The sequence below is a fragment of the Microtus oregoni genome, unplaced genomic scaffold, assembly GCF_018167655.1.
Source record: "Microtus oregoni isolate MIOR12 unplaced genomic scaffold, Mior012 000003F_ref0000135, whole genome shotgun sequence".
In the NCBI taxonomy this organism is placed as follows: Eukaryota; Metazoa; Chordata; class Mammalia; order Rodentia; family Cricetidae; genus Microtus; species Microtus oregoni.
In genome coordinates this window covers 40,672,067-40,689,408 of record NW_024543062.1, presented here as the reverse complement: position 1 = coordinate 40,689,408, position 17,342 = coordinate 40,672,067, and the positions used below count along the sequence as shown (strand labels likewise).

The following is a 17,342-nucleotide window of genomic DNA, read 5'->3' as shown; positions in this document are numbered from 1 at the left end:
GACTCTCTCTTCCTGAAAAAAAAAGTCTATCCATCTGAAATATTTCTAGAAAACCTAATTAACATGAATAAAGATGACTCTCTATTAAAAAATAAATAAATAAAAATAAATAATGAAGAGTCTTTTGACTAAGGGCAGTCCACAAGTTTGTAGAATCACAAGTGGAGCTAAAGGTTTGCTAACATACATATCTGCTTATCTTAAAAGAAAATTTTGTATCAATTCTGTAATGATAATTGATAAATAAGGGAGATTGGATGCGAGATATGAGGCATAGGAAGATTAATAAGGGCAGGAGCAAGGATGCCTATGTTATGCTTCTATCTCTGCATTAAAATACTGTGAACAAGGCAATTTATAGAAGCAAGAATTTAATCTAACTTATGGTTTCAGAGGCTTAGAGACCATGATGGTGGAGCAAAGGGACAGCTGATAATTCACATTTTGATTGCCACTCATGAGGCAGAGAGACATACAATCTGGGAATAGTGTGAATTTTTTGAAACTTTAAACCCAGTCACCAGGGACACACCTCTTCCAATAAAGCTGCACCCCCTAATCCTTCCTAAATATTTCCACCCACAAGGGCCACTATTCCCATTCAGACCATCACATTCCACTCCCTGACCTTCACTGACTTGTAACCATATCCTAATGCAAAATGTATTTGATCCAATACAATTTAAAAAGTCCAAAGTCTTTTTTGAGAACAAAGGCTTTTAAATGTAACCCCCTGTAAAATCAAACAAAAATGAAAGTTACATACTTCCAACAGATAATGGCACAAAATAAAACACCATCCCGAAAGCAAGGAAAAGAAGCACAATGAAGAAATGCTATACCAAAGCAAAATCGAAACCTATCAGGACAAATTCCAAATCCCGTAACTCCATGTCTGATATCAAAGGGCTTTGATGGCTCCACCCTTTCAGCTTTGTGACTGCAACACACTTTCTCTCTTGGACTGGTTCCATTCCTTGTGTGCAGCTCTCATTGGCAGATTTCCCACAGCACTGGCATCTCTAACATCTTGGGGTCTCTAACACAATCCAGACTTCACTTTCATAGCTTCGTGCAATGGCTTCTCATGGAACACACCTGACCTCAGGGGCCCTTGTTGCTTATTTTTACTCTTTTAACTTTTTGCTCTTTGGTGGGCCCACCACCAGCTCCCAAATAAATCACACATGGAGACTTAATTCTTACTTATAGATGTGTAGTCTTAGCTTGGCTTGTTTTTAGCCAGCTTTCTTAAATTATCCCATCTACCCTCTGCTTCTGGCCTTTTTCCTTTTCTTACTTCTGTAAATCTTAATTTCACTCTTACTCCGTGGCTGACTGGGTTGCTTGGTGCCTGGGTGACTGGCCCTTGACGGCCTCCTTTCCTTTTCTCGTTCCTTCTCTCTTTCCAGATTTCTCCAATTTATCCTTTGTGCTTGCTATTGGCCATTCAGTTTTTTTTTTTTTTTTTAGACCATCAGGTGTTTTAGACAGGTAAAGAATCACATCTTCACAGAGTTAAACAAATGCAACAGAGTTAAACAAATGATCCACAGCATAAACAAGTAACACACCTTGAAATAATATTCTACATTTACCCCTTTTTGTCTAAATAAAAATGAAAGGTTTTTTTAACATAGTAAAATTACACAAACAAAAACAGACAAGTAAGAATTTACAATATTCAGCCCATTTGCATTTAGCAAATTCAGAGAAAATATTACATTACTTTATCTTACCTTAGTGAATCCAAAGTTTTATACCTAACTCAATTTCCTTCATAATTAACGAAAATTGTAGTTATAACTATCTAGTCTTCAACTCTATCCAAGACCCTAGAAGGCATTAATGCTACCTAAGCAAACAGGAAGTGCATTTTGAGCAACTTCCAAGATTCTATAAGTGACAGAGACATCTACCTGGACCCAAAGTTTCTCAGCAATGTTGGAGAAATTCATCTTCGGCCTTCAGGCCTAGAGTATCTAGCAGATTTTTCAGTGAAGCAGGAAATTTGAAGGACTGTTTTTGGCAAATTTTGTCAGTCTGGCAGACTATCTGGTAGACTCTTCTGTGAAGCAGGAATTTTGAAGGACTATCCTACCTTATTTTGGCAAAGTTCAACAGTCTTTTTCCTGTGTGTCCTGCATGTCCAGTCTACACACTGTAAGCAGTCAAACGTAAGAGCAATTTCTTTGCCCAGTGGCCAACATTGCCACATGAAAGCAAACTCCATAAGAGTTTCTTCAATGCCCATTATCTCTGAAATAAATTGATACTGCCAGGAGCAGATGTGTCTCATTGTTAGGAAAAGCCATAAGTTAAGGAAAGTTTTTAAACACTATATTCTGTAGGTCTATGAATTGTTTGAAAACCATTTATCTTTCTAAAATATGAAGACACACTTAACATAAATACAACTTTGGTTGTTATAGATGACTGACTACTGACCTGTGTTTCTTGATTATCCTAAATAGTTAATAATAATAGCTTTCAAAATTTAGAAGTTTACCTTACATTTTTAAATGAACTGCATAGGTACAATATCTTAAACAAGAGTAGAAATGTATATACAATATGTTGTTACAAAAACAACCTTAAATTGGTATGCAAAAATAGTTTAAACAGGGCTGTGGAGATGGCTCAGTGGTTAAGAGTATTGCCTGCTCTTCCAAAGGTCCTGAGTTCAATTCCCAGCAACCACATGGTGGCTCACAACCATCTGTAATGAGGTCTGGAGCCCTCTTCTGGCATGTAGGCAGAAGTATACATACATACATAAATAAATAAATATTTAAAAAATAGTTTAAACAAGAGTAGAAACATGTATACAGTGTGTTGTAACAAGTATGACTTTAGATTTCTATCAATGTACAAAAGTCCATAACAATACAAAATGTTTTAGATTAATAGTTTTTACTTTAAAATAGATTCAGTGATCTATCCTTTTGTCTTATCATTCCTATATTCCTGTAAATATAACAAATATCCATGATCCACCAAATAACCAAAGACCACCCACAATCCCAACCTTGGTAATGTGGGTATCCTTTTCTCTATACTGCTTCTAGCTGAATGTGGATGAAGCATCTTTAGGGTACATGAGAAAAAAACTGAGATAGTAGCCAAATCCTGGGAAGACCAGGTAAAACCTTTATTGATAGATAACACCTATCAAGTTTCAGGAGGTCTCTCTTGATCAGATTAGATCCATATCAACTTGGAACGAATCCATGACCTCTTGTTTCTGTAGAAACAAAAGCAGAACTTCTCCTCTAAAACAATGCATTTTTAAAGTTTTATTTTACAAATATATTTTTTACTTCGATTTTAAGTTTAGGCATTCTTAAAATATCTAGGTTGATTTATTTCAGCTGTCCCTCTTTCAATACCCATATCTTTCAGCAGCTATATTTTGCTCATCGGCATTCAAAAAATTCAAAATCAATAGGGCAACATACAGAACCCAGCCTCCCTGTATATTTCCCATCTTATGTGGCTTTCTATTTTCTATTTTTCTTTTTTTATTTTACTCTTTAAAAACTTTATTTTTTAAAAAACTTTCTATACTTTCCATACTCTTTCTTTCTTTCTTTCTTTCTTTCTTAAATGTACATACATTTTAAATCACACTGGAACCTGTTTACAGCTTTTTTTCAGTCTGGACCTCTTTGACTGCACTCTTAGTATTTTTTGACTGCACAAGCCATATACTTACTATTTTTTCAGCTCTCTCAGGCCCTACATGGAAATATGGGCACACATTGGAATGCTAAAATGTTGTTGTTTTTTTTTTTTACTTTAACTCTGCGTTAATATCAAAATGAAGTTGTTTGTTTTTACTCTTTGCTCTTTGACTCTTTGCAAACTATACATTTTTTTTCTTTCCACCTCACTTGGTCATTTTTATTATTGAGCTTCATGAAAGTGATTACAAATAGCCATGTGACAGAGACAATATTAGACTGCCTTAGAATTGCCTTCAAGGAAATTAATTCATTACTTTTCAATTTAACTTCAAGCAGATTTTCAGGACAAGGACATTCTTTGCCTAAACATTACAAGAATTGTCTCTAGCCAAGTTGCTCATTATTTCCCACTGAACCTCTTGAACTGGGCCTGTAGTCATACTGCTCTCAGTACTGCTGCCTTCCAAACACCTATTAGGATGGCCATTAATCACTGCTTACAGCATCCAACTAATTTTCTAGTCTACAGTTCTAAAGTTTTTTCACATTTCTTGAAAACCACCACCAACAAAACCCACATAGTCAGGCCTGTCACAACAATAGTTCACTCCCTGGCACCCCAACTTTTGTCTTATTTTTTTTCCTATCTCTGTGATGAAACATCGTGAACAAGCTAGCTTATAAAATACCGTGTTTAATCTGACTTACAGTTCAGGGGTTTAGGGTTCATAATGATGGAGCAAACGGACAATAGCTGAGAGTTCACATCTTGATTGCCACTCATGAGGCAGAGAGAGGGAGACACAAACTGGGAACTGTGTGAATCACTTGAAACCTCAAAGCCCACCTCTAATGACATTCTGACAAGGACATACCTCCTAATCCTTCTTAAATAGTTCCACCTACTGGAGCACAAGTATCCAAATATATGAGCTTGTGGAGGATTTTCATTCATATTACTATACCATAGAAACAAGAAGAAAATTTATTTTTTGTAAAGGTTAATTGTGTAGAACGGTGAACCCATGTAAAATATAGAGATTGTCATGCCACCATCTAAGCACTGTGGAAGAGACATGTTGAAGCTTATACACAAGAGTACAGCTTGACCCCTGTTGGTTATGCAGTCTGAGAAGAATTAATGCATTGGTTTTTTGTTTTTTGTTTTTTTTTTTTTTGCTATTTCCATTGTACTCTCTTGTGGAATCTTAACTATGATTTGCCGAATACTATATGTAGATTTGCATCATGGGCTTTGCTATAGAACAAAAGCCATATTATAATTTTCCTTAATGATGTGGGAGGGTCTTCTGTTTTGAGTTGACTTGATTGGTTAATAAGGAAACTGCCTTGGCCTTTGATAGGACAGAAAATTAGTCAGGCGGAGTAAACAGAACAGAATGCTGGGAGGAAGTGAGGCAATCACCATGCCTCTCCTCTCTGAGCCAGATGCAATGAAGCTCCAGCCCAGGATGGACGCAGGTCAGACATGCTGAATCTTTCCTGGTAAGCCACCACTTTGTGGTGCTACACAGATTATTAGAAATGGGTTAAGCAAGATGTGAGAATTAACCAAGAAGAGGCTAGATATAATGAGCCAGGCAGTGTTTAAAAGAATACAGTTTGTGTGTTGTTATTTTGGGTACAGCTAGCCGGTAGCCGGGAGCTGGGTGGTGGGAAGCGGCCACAGCTCCTTCTACACCTTAATTACCAATAAGATCTAGGAATTTAGACTCTTAGAAATTCTACTCTGAATTCAGCAAAAAAAAATGAAGTATTTTGGATTGCATAAATTTTTTTGTCATAAGCAAAGCTGTTAACACTGCCAGGCAGTAGACTAATCCGTTTATAGTCACACTGTGCTCTAGGCACTCTTATTTTCACAGTAATGATGTGACCTTTGCTTTCCCTGTGGTGACTGTCTTCCAGAGGAAGGAGGTTTCACTTCACTGTGAAATATTTCAGTTTAAATTACTTAATTTTATTTTCTCTAATGTATACAGAGAGCATGGTATCTCATTGGTTGCTATCTCATAGCTATAGCATTTGATACAGTACCTGTTTGTATGCTCAGGTTATTACCATTTCAAACCTACCCCTCTACCTCCACTGTCCTTCTCCCTGTTTTTTCCATTCATCCTGTGTTCTACCTTCAGCAGGTTGGAATTAGCCCTCTTGCTACCCCTGCCTAAAAGAGAAGTGGGGAAGCTGGAGGGAAAAAAGAGAAAGCCTATCTCTTTCTCTGTGCTAGGTCCTGTTCTTCCAGCTTCCAGTAATTGCTTGCTCCTCTATGACTAAAAATCTTGTTTCCTCTAGAATTATTAAAGGTAGTATATAATTAATACTTCAAAATCATGTGGATTCTGTCTATATAGTATTATGTTTAATAAAAATACATTCTAAGTTTCAAGGAGACAATTTAAAGTCATAGTGTTATTTTAGTATTGGTAAAGTCCCCTGTAAGGTAGTTGACAAGTTGGTGATATTAATTGCAATTCTTCAAAGTAATTGTTCTCATATTTGAGAATTTCTTTGCAAGTATTCTTTTACTTTGAACATCAGCCATATTAAATAGTGCTAAGTTCACAGGCATAGACTATATGATTTAAAAGAGATCTTATAGATTGTGGATTTATTGATTCACACCTCTCCCTCTGCCTCTGATTGTCCATTGTCTATAGCAGTGGTTCTCATCCTGAGGGTCTTGACCCCCAGGGTCTTGACTCTTTCACAGGGTTGAATATCAAATATGTATATTACCATTCATAACAGTAGCAAAATTGCAACAATGTAACAACAAAAATAATGTTATGGTTAGGGGTTGACCACATCATGAGGAGCTGCATTAAAGGCGAGAACCCCTGATCTATAGCATATGCATATGCTTTACGCGGCAGTGGTTTCCTTGTAAGTGAACTGAGATCTTGATTCTTATGGTACATATTCCTGTTTTGCTCTCTGGTGCAATAAGATAATTCTATATCCTCCCCTGATTGCTAACCTCTAAGTATTGTAGAATTGCTGTGGTCTTTGTGTCCTTGTGCTGACTTACCCTTTCGTTAGCAGCATGTTGTCAGGAGAAGCGTCCCTGGCAATTAATTCCACCTGCTTTCTCTGTCACTTGTTTCTCAGATCCCCATTTAGCAGCTTCCCTTCTGGTGTTCTCTGGTGTGTTGACAGATGCATTGACATGACACTCTGTGAGCCTCACGGTCTGTCACTGTTGTTTTCCCAGCTTTGGACATTAGGTACCAAGTAAATCACTTGCTCATTAGTGTTATGAGGCTAACGCAACATTAAAGTTCTGGCTTTGTGCTTATTTTCCTTAGTTACTAATAGATTTATTTGGTTCATTACAAACTACAATTAGTTGAATTCATGATATAGTTACAATAATGTGCATAGTTCATAGTAAAGATGAACACTTTGCTGTTCGTGTGGCAAACATTCTACCTGCTTTCTAGCAGCCTTGGGAGGTGCTGCTGAAAAGTAAGAGTTACTGGGTGGATCTCACACCAGCCCTGTGAGGTCACCCCACTCCATAGAGAAAGGAATTGAAGTACAAAGTACTTGCAGTGCTGTATGTAATTCATTCTGCTGCACTGCTCTTTATTTGTAATTTCATTATTTTACAAGCGTGGCCTGAAGGGATTGTAACTAGGACTCCCCTACAGAATCACACTACATCACAGATACAATTGTCAGCAGAATCCAGTTCACTCACTAATATGCTAAAAGGAGATTTCTAAGCAGCATGCGTTGTCGGAGAACCCCTTCCACATCTTAATGCTGAATAGCACACACAGAACATGAGATGTCCTCGAGTTCTCTGGTGCAGGTTAAATTGATATCAGTGTTTCATGGTTTGATTCTTTGAAAATTGGTGGAGTATTGTTGTTTAAGAAATACCGCATATTTAAACAGACTTTGTCATCTAGTTATATTAGTATGCAAGTGTGCATGTGCCTGTGTGTGTACATGTATATGTGTGCACATGTGTGTGTGTTTTGATGGTGGGCTTTTTTTTTCTTGTTTGTTTTTGGATAGGATCCATCTCGTAGTCAAGGCTATCCTCAAACTCATAGAAGTTCACTTATTTCTGCCTTCTAAGTGCTGGAATTAAAGGTCTATAGCTCCAGGCCTAGCCTTAGTCACATTAGTTCTTGAAGTTGAATCATTTTAATTTGTGAGTTTAGGCCAACTTAATATATATTTATTCTTAAAAATTTATCTCTTACTTTATGCTTGTTTATCTTGAGGAGTCCCATTGTTTTTATCCTAAAGCATTGCATTCCAATTATTATGAAGGACTAGATTCTCTTCATTGGTCTAATTAATAATTTTAGGAAATAACTAATGAAATGATTAGAAAAGAATCTGAACTGTATATTCAACAGATAGACCTTGCATATAGAACCTGGAACTTAAATCTTTTCATTTATGATTTTAGGTTTTCTAATTACAAAACAAGTAGTTTATTTGCAATAGATGAACGGTTTGAGAAAGTTAGAGCCAGGGGTGGTGGCTCACGCCTTTTAATCTCAGCACTCCTCTGGGAGGCAGAGGCAGACAGATCTCTGTATGTCTGTGGCCAGCCTGGTCTGCAGAGTGCAGAGTCCAGTACTGTTACACAGAGAAACCCTGTCTCAAAAAACAAATAAACAAACAAGTTAGTATATGAGGTTTGTTTATTTGTCTGTTTTAGTGGTTTGTTCCCTCTTGTCTAGAAGGTGCTGTCTTTGGGGGAATGTAGCTGTACCTTTTAGAGTGTACTCAAGTAGTAACATTTTCACAACATTGTTTGCTTGTATTTTGCCAATAAGAAGGCTCAGATTTGGTCCGAGGGTCTTTCTTTTATTGCTATTGAGAGCACATTGAGGTTTATGTGCAGGTAGTAGGGGCGGGCAATAACTATGTGCTTGACCCTGTTCAGAAGCTTCTGACTCATGAAGTGTGAGGCAGACGTTCACATGGTCAAGTTAGGCTGCACAGTGAGCTCCCTGGAGAAGATGCAGCAGCATTGCTGCTCACTGCATAGCCATTTTGTCCCTGGAGGGAGGCCCTGTCAGTAGCTGATCTTGGTGGCATGGCATTCTCAGGTCTGTGACCTTTGCTGTGCATGTGCTCTCATTGTGTCCTCACAAGGTTAAATACTACCGAGTACCAAGTAGTTCAGTGCTGGGTTTACAAAGGGCAGATGTTATAACTGCACACAAAATAGCTCTCTCAGGCTAGCCCCTTTATCATCCATATGCACTTGCTTTCTATTGGCAGATGGCTAGGAATGCCTGGCAGGAACTTTCCAACTGTATCTCTTTTCCTAGCTTGCTATAACTTGGTGCTTGAACAGTATAATTTGTTTCTTCTCCAGAATGTAGACCCCTCCTCCTAAAGTCATGGTGCCTCCACCCTTTCTGTGTTCTTGCTCCAATAGATCCTTTATAATTTTTGTCTGTGTCTCTGTTTTTTCTATTGCCTTTGTTAATTTTACAGTTGATTGCTTCTAATAATTTATAATGCAGGGTAAATTTACATGCTTTACTTGTCATATATGATCCCAATTTAACCTTTTAAAGAAAAGGCATATTAAAGTATTAAAATTCTAGGTATAATTTGTTACTTCCAAAATTTATACTCTTATAAGGACACAGTGAGACTGCCTCAAAACAAACAAACAAAAACACCAGAACATGCACACAAAAGACCTGTAACTAATTTTCTAGTTTTTTAGTATCTACTGTTAACCAAAATTTATAAAATGATAATTAGCATCAAAAAATTTATAGTCTCCTTGAAAAGGTCTGGGGCCAATACATTCTGTACAATTTGAGGAAAGAAATGATTACATGTCGTGAAGTAGTGGGAATTCACAGAAACCGTGCTATTGAGAATGAGGTAGACGCATGTAAAGGTGTTAGAGTGCCTGATAAAGATTAATGAATTATATTCTGCTTATACCTCCCAAAGCCTTGGTGGGTGGGGCTAAAGCAGTTGAAGTTCAGAATCATTACCAAAATCTAGTGAACTCCCCACAGACTGCCCTTTTAGTCAGGGACATTTCTTCCTAAACCACTAGAATTAGGCCAGAACTGGTAATGACTCAGCCACTTCACAGCAGTCTTTTAGTCTAGATGCAGAATTCTTTGTACTATTTCTGCTGCTTTGGCCAAGCCTTTCAGTCGGTCTACTTAAATTTGAGCATACTATGCACATAAAAACACTAGCTGTGACTTCCCCTAAAGTACAGAGGGTTGGTATCAAATGTCACATGCATGTTACTGTGAACTTTCCTTGGCTGGGGAAGAGGATTATCCACTGAGCAGCCCTCAGCATGATGGGAGTTAACAGTCCTGTCACTGGAGGGTGATGATAGTTGGAAAGCATAGCAGATGCAGGTTAAGGCTAGGACAGATACTCTGGTTCAGAAATTCAACTCAGCTAGGCTCAGCAGAAAGATTTCCTGCTCAGAGTCCTAGGGTAGAGAAAGAAAGACACAATGTAAGAGTGTGTCAAGCAGAGAAGCATGTTAGAGAATATATAAATGTCTATTATATAAAGTAAAAGTTTTATTGGTCTTATTTTTTCGGCTCCATAAAGGTTGGGAGGAAATATCTTGAGGACTAAATATGCTTTTCTCATCATATACAAGACATTTGAAAAAGACGATAATCCAAATAATTGGCTTAAATTCATATTTCTATTAATATATGTTGTAGGGTTTGCTCCGTCTGAACCTAATCAGCCTTTATTTATTTATTTAATTTATATATTTATTTATTTTTTGTATGTGTTTATGCCTGTGTCTGTGTTAATGCAGATGCCAGACATAAAGGATTCTCTGGAGCTAGAGTTATAGGTAGCTGTGAGTTGCCTATATGGGTACAGGATCTGAACTTGGGTCCTCTGAAAGAATAGTAAAGGCTCTTAACCACTGAACCATCTCTCCATTCCTGGTGTTTTGTTTTGTTTTATTTTTTTTTGTCAATATAGATGTGAAATAATCTCCTAAACCATAGTTTTCTTGAATTGAAATACACTTTGAATCTGTTCACATACAGAATTTTCCAAGTCACATTATTTATGTAGCTACCTGAAGTGATTGGGCTATGGACTAGGGAGAATCATTGGTCCTACTGAGTCTCTCTTGAGTTTTAAAGATGAGAAGGGTGCTATTGATGTTGATCAGGTATGTGTTAGGTGATCGGCGTTATCCGTGAAGAAACCGATGGACAGATAGATGACGTGACTGTGTAAAGCCAAAGAACTAGAGAACAGTTAGGGCATCTTGCACACATTGGTCTTGAGCCCTAGTTGTGTGACTCGTATTTTGCTGGTGTAATAGAAGTCCTGTGGCTCCTGTCAGCGAACGTGTCACATTTCACATTCCCTCCATAATTAGGATTTTAGGCATTTTCCACCTTCGTTTTCCAGATTTTTATAACTTTTTTGTACTTTTTTTAACAGACTTTTTCAGGTTTGATTTGCTGTTCCTTGGTTATCTACTGGGGAATCACTATTGCTTAGTGAACAAGTGTTTGGTGTTGGGGTGGGCAGAGCTGTGATGTCAAGGAATGAAATGATGGTCCTGATGGTCTCCCCTCCTGTAGGGTCTGTTTTGTCCACAGATGGTCTCTTCTGCTTCTCTGGAGGAGCATGCATGGCCTGTCACTGCTTCTTTTTCACAGCCAAGCTGAAGTTCTTTCTAGGGATGGCTTTCCAGTGTTCTAGTCTCTGGTTTCTGGGGGATTTCTGAACAGTGGTCCTTGCCCTGCCATGATGGATGAGGTTAATAGTGCATGCTCTAGTTCCATTTGACCCAGCTAAACCTTGAGTCTTCCTTATATTCTGTTGAAGAGTGAACTCAATATTGTGTCTTCAGCTCTCAGAGGAATCACTGTCATGAGGGCAGCACTTCTTTCTGTAACAGTAAGTTACAGCTCCCTGGAAAGGATGCTGGATAGCAGAGGCTGCTTGCTCTGAGGTGTACCCAGGTGGCTTCCTTATTAATAATTTCTGCATCTGTAGATTTGGGGAAGGATCTGAGTTTAGTAGCACAGCTTCTTTGGATGTCCAGCTTTTCTTGTTTGGGTATCAGGCAGGCCTTCTAGTAAGAACACTTTTCTCTTTTGAATGAGATGTAACTTGGTTGGTCTGAGCTGATGTACTGACTTTTGTTTTGGTTCCAGGATGTGGATCTGGTCAAAGAAGCAGCTTGTCGTTGCCTTTGTGGTCTCCTTGGTTGCTCACCCTATGGCTGTTATCCATTGGATTCATGTTCTTACTATAGATGTTTCCACTGTGGTTCCTATGAGACCATGCTGTCTGATTTTTATCCTGTTAATGTGCCTGCTTGCTCCTGATTCCAGCAGGAACAGCTTGTAGTCCAGAATGAGGAATGGATCAAAAACAACTTAATGTTTAATCATCTTCTCTCAGTCCAAAGGGAGCATGTCTCTTCTGTCTCTTTCTGAACTCCAAGCAAATAGTGTACTTAGATTGGCCAGAGCAAACTAGTGAAGGTGAAGGTGGTAGAAGGAAGGAGTTGTGAGGATGCACAGCATCCTGAGGGTCATAGAGAATGTTCAGTGTGGTTTCTTCAGTGAACAAAGTAAAGCAGTCCTTGCCTTTACAGGCATATAGCCTAGAGACATAGGACCCCAGGAAGGTATGTAAGTATGTTGGTGAGCATGTCACACTTTTCAAAACGGTTTGAAGTATTCTATTTTGGTCATATTAAAAGCCAGAGTTCCTACAGTGGTCTAAAATACTCCATAACATCTGCTGGTGGCTCCACTTCTCTGTGGCCTGAACTCTGTCATTGCTTCCCTGTGTTAGCATGTGCTGAGAAACACTCTGCTTTTGGCTGCTTCTTCTGACTGTGAACAAGAAATGCTACTTTCGTGAGATACCTGGGTTCCCTAAAGGGTACATCGTAATAGACAGTAGTCACAGGAAAAATGAATTAAATTTATTATTTTTTTCTCTAGGTTGCATCCCAGCGCATAAGCTCAGTAGACCTCTCGTGTTGTAGCCTTGAACATCTGCCTGCCAACCTCTTCTACAGCCAAGACCTTACTCATCTCAATTTAAAACAAAACTTTCTGAGGCAAAGCCCCACTCTCCCTGCTGCCAGAGGACTTGGTGAACTGCAAAGGTGAGCCTGTTGAAGTGCTGCAATCCTTCAGAAGAGCCTAGCTGGGAGTTTGCTCTTGACTATCCTTACAAGTCTATTTTCCCCTCAGAAGACAAGATAAAATGACTTTCTTATACAGTGAGGACAATTATCAATTATCACTCTGAAAATTTCCCTAAGGATTCCTGCCTTTAAAATTTTTAATTGTAGTTATTCACTGGATAGATTTACAAAAGAGCAGTGCTTTTTAAACATTCTCTAGAATACCTGCAAATAGGTTGTGAGAAATTAATAGTCTTTAGTGTGCTTCTTCTAACTTCAAGAGTCTGTTAAGAATACATTTTTTTGTTTTGAAATTTTTGAATCAGTTTTTTTTTCAATGAAAATACTTATCTTAGAAATATAAGAACCAAGGTTTAAATCCAAAACACAGTGGCATCTGGAGGTTGGGTTGAGTCGTGTGTGAAGGCAGGGTATTCTGCCCCATTACTACTAGAAGCATCTGTAAAGCAGGTCTGAGAGTTTGCCATATTCTTTGCTGTCCCCTTCTGGAGTAATGACCAACCTTGATTCTGTGGGAATGAACCACCTCATTAGTGCATGTAGAGACTGTACTGGAAAAGGACGTAGCTATGCTCAAGGAGCAGTTGGGTTCATATCTTTTTAAGTGGCTGATATGGTTAGAGAAAATGCCATGCTAACCAGTCATTTTGATTATATATTTATGGTTTTTAACACCCAGAAAGAAAAATCAAACCAATTTTATTGTAAAATCTGTATATTTAATAGCAAAATAAGATAGTATTCTTTAAAATTTAACATTTTAAAGTTAGTGCACAAATAGACTTCATTGCACCATTTCTGCGGACCTTTGCGTCTTCATAGTTTGTTCTAATTTTTCTCCTCTCTGCCTCATCACACCCTAGGCCCAATCCCTAAGAGAGTGCTTTAGTTGTTCTTTCAACTGTTGTGAATATTCTTTGATACCGTACTTAAGTTTGACAACTGGTATCTTAGAATAGAAAGGGGCACTGGATTCATTTTTAACTAAGCCAATTTGAGGGGTGAGGACTATGGGATATCCAGGCAAATTCCAGTTAGTAATGATCCAAGGAGGAAATTAGATTCTGGGACTAGAGAATGACTCAAGGGGTTTTCCGTCAATATGTGAGGTTTTCTTCTTTAAGGAATATGGCAAAAATGTTAGCAATTGTAAATACCTGGATGACATTATTTTCTCCATTCTACTTAAATGTTCCGTAGTAATCCAAAATTAAAGCGTACATAAGATGAGTTTCTTGTCACTTCCAGAACATTCACAAAACAGTCAGCATCTGTGAAATGATCGCATATCCAGATGGCCCTCAGTTAAGTGGGATCTGGCCCCGCCTTGACTGTTGTTTCTTTCAGACGCACCTGGTACCACCCCTTCCTTCATTTCCCTCTCCAGCTTTCCTGAGTGCACACTTCCCTCACTGCCCTGTACCTGCCCTGTCAGCTCCTGGGCATTGGAATTCTGTGCAGAATCCCACTACAGTTAGCCTGTCTTGTATAAAACTAAATGAAATGTATAAAAACTTTTTTGTGCTTTAAAAAAGTGTATACTTATTCCTTATTAAAATAATGCTGTATATAGAATTTTAAAATTCTGCTAAAGGTTCATAACAAATAGTTCTCTAAATTTCCAGTACACTGCTCCACCTATGTTTTACTTTTGTGCCATTTGGATCTATTGTTTTCTCTAATCTCCCTAACTACTATGCACATACTGCCATGCTGGACATTCTGTCCTGGTTTGCTACCTTAAGAAGGTGAGGCCTTGTTTCTTCTGTTGTCTCACACCCCTCCTGTCTCATGCTGCATGCACAGACAGCTCTTTCCCCATTTTCCTGAATGATCCAGTTGGTTTCACTCTTACCATGTTAACATGGAACTGTTGCTCCCACCTAAGGAACTTAAGTTCTGTGGTAACATTTCTGATGCTGGCTTTACTAGTGGTCTCTCCTTTTCATTTGTATTCCATTTTTTTCTTTCCTTAGCTCATGTAGTCTTCCTGACAGAACTTAGCACTCTTCCAAACACCTATTACTTGGATACTGCTCCTTTTCTGGAGCTGATATAGGTATTTGTCTTTTTGCCTGTTAACTAGCAAAGACAGTGAGTACATCTTTTCCTCAGGATACGTCAGTTCTATGTGAGAGGCTTCCTTTGGCTTCTTAATGTTGCATGCCAAGATTGAGAGGGTGTGGAAGAGAACCAGAATCTCAAGGTTATTATACATGTAGATTTTTGTCTTAGTCCTCTTGTTTGCTGTGCCTGATGTCGTTGAATCAGTAATTCTCTGGGTTAGTTTCTTTGGGAATAAACTCTTTGGCTGGAATCGATGAGATCTAATGTCTCCTTATGTCCCCCCCCCCCCGTGTGTGTGTGTGACAGAAATATAGGACAGGCATATACAGGCATGTGTATCCTGCTGGATTCCTCCCAGATACACAGGTCCATCTAACTACTGCCCATATTGAGAAATAGATTGTTATTACCATACAACAACCCTCTCTCTGCCCCCTTGTTAGCACTCATGATCTCTGTCCTGACCTCTGACTTTGACTCAATCTTACCTGCTTATATAGTAGACATAAGTGGATCATATATAGTGAGTGCATGTATCTAGTTTCTTTCTTATATTACTCCTTGTTAAAAGCAAAACAATGTTTATCTTGGTATTTCGCTCAGCAGTCCAGACTGGCCGGTTCAAATGACCTGTATCACATTTTACATTATATAAGCACTGTTTTCTTCTCTGTTGCCTTAAGGTTGAACAGGTGTGGCTAAGAGACTTGGTCTGTGACATTAGAGATGCTGGGCTGACATTATGTTGCCCTTAAGAAAACAAACAAAGGAGACTTCAAACTAGATCCTTCTTAAACAACTTACTATGCAGTACTTGTGTGACATCCGTTGTTCAAATTTGTTTTCAAAGTAATAAGTAATAAACACCCTCACACACATAAAGACATATATATTGATGCTAGTGATAAAAATTATAATATATATTTGTACTTCAGAAATCACTAATTACATTTTTAAGTTACAGTTTTCGTAAGCTCATTCTTTGCTGGCATACATGCTTTTAAAAAAAGACATGTGTATAAGTTTCTTTGCTGCATGTAAGTATGTGTTAAATAGAAGTTACTTGAAAATGTTTTGCTTGTCTTGGATTGCTTTATTCTCACTGTTATTCATAAACATGGATGGAAGCCCTCGTTCTAACTCTTGCACTTTGTCAAGTGCTATAGAGAAGCAAAGCTAGCACCAGTAGCCAGACTGCTCTGGAGTGGGGCTAGTTTCATAGGAAGAATACTAACTTTTGTTTTAAGGTATTTTGTTATTTAAGAATTTCTTGCCTGCATATATTGTACTTTAATAAAATCCACCACTACTACCTCCCCTCTAGTTCCTCTCCAAGTTCTCCCACCCACTTTTGCCTCCGAACTTAATGTGCCCCTTATTTTCTTGAAAATAGGTTATTTTCTCACATAAAATATCCTGATTACAGTTTCCCCTCCCTCAGCTTCTTCCAGTCCCTCTCCTTCTCCCCTCCCCAACTGGATAAACTCCCCTTTTTTCTCTCATTAGAAAAGTATAGGCTTCTAACAACAAAGCCAATAAAATACAGTATGATATAACAAAGACTATCTCTTTGAGGTTGGATGAAGCAAAAAAAAAAAAAAAAAAAAAAAAGGAAGGAGAAAGAGGAGGAGGAAAAGAGCCCAAGAGAAAGCGCACAGGAATCAGAGTCCCACTTGTCCACACATTCATGAGACCCCAAAAAAGTACTAAACTGAAAGCCATAGTATGTATGCAGAGGACCTGGTGCAGGCCCTGAGCTTGCTGCTTCAGTCTCTCTGAGTTCCTATGAGCTTTGAGGGGAGGATTTGATGAAGACTGAGTGGAAAATGAGAATACAACTGTCCCTAGGTATGGTTGAAGAGGTCTATGGTAGTTGTGAAGGAGAGCACAGCCAGAGGCACCTTGAAGGGTCCAGACTGAACATGGCCAGCATGAACCAACCAGACCATGGTGGAGGAGGGGGGGTGAGAGAGGAGAGAAGAGGGCAAGGGGATCAAGAGAGATCCAGAAGCTGAACCAAGCAAGAGCCAAGACAGCTTGTATACCAAGAAGCCAAGTAGTCAAAAAGGATCAGGCTGGGGGAAGGGCAGGGTAGCATAACCCCTGGGAGGGAGAGGTTTAGGGTAGGGGGCAGGGTGAGAAGTTTTGAGAGGAGTCACAGGTACTGAGACTTATCCAAGGTTTGTGGTTCCCTGTCATCATTCGCATCTGCTCCAGGAGGAAGCTTCTTGATGGCTGAGCAAAAGTCTTTCCAGAGTACAGAAGCGTGATGATCAGTCACCTTCTATTGTATGCTCATGCAGATGAGGGACCACAAGCTACCTATCTTATCTGTTGTGGGAAAGGAGGCTCCGGCTTTCCAGTTCACAGGAAGTTTAGTTTGAAATCATTAG

General features: G+C 38.7%; 1 protein-coding gene across 1 annotated transcript in view; it reads left to right on the top strand.

Annotated features, from left to right (window-relative positions):
- The window catches only part of Phlpp1 (PH domain and leucine rich repeat protein phosphatase 1), a 222,752-nt gene that overhangs the window by 110,906 nt on the left and 94,504 nt on the right, over window positions 1-17,342 (top strand). The window contains exon 4 of the mRNA XM_041648172.1: window positions 12,674-12,840. Coding sequence (XP_041504106.1) covers window positions 12,674-12,840 — 167 coding nt within the window. The remainder of the gene's footprint in view (window positions 1-12,673; window positions 12,841-17,342) is intronic.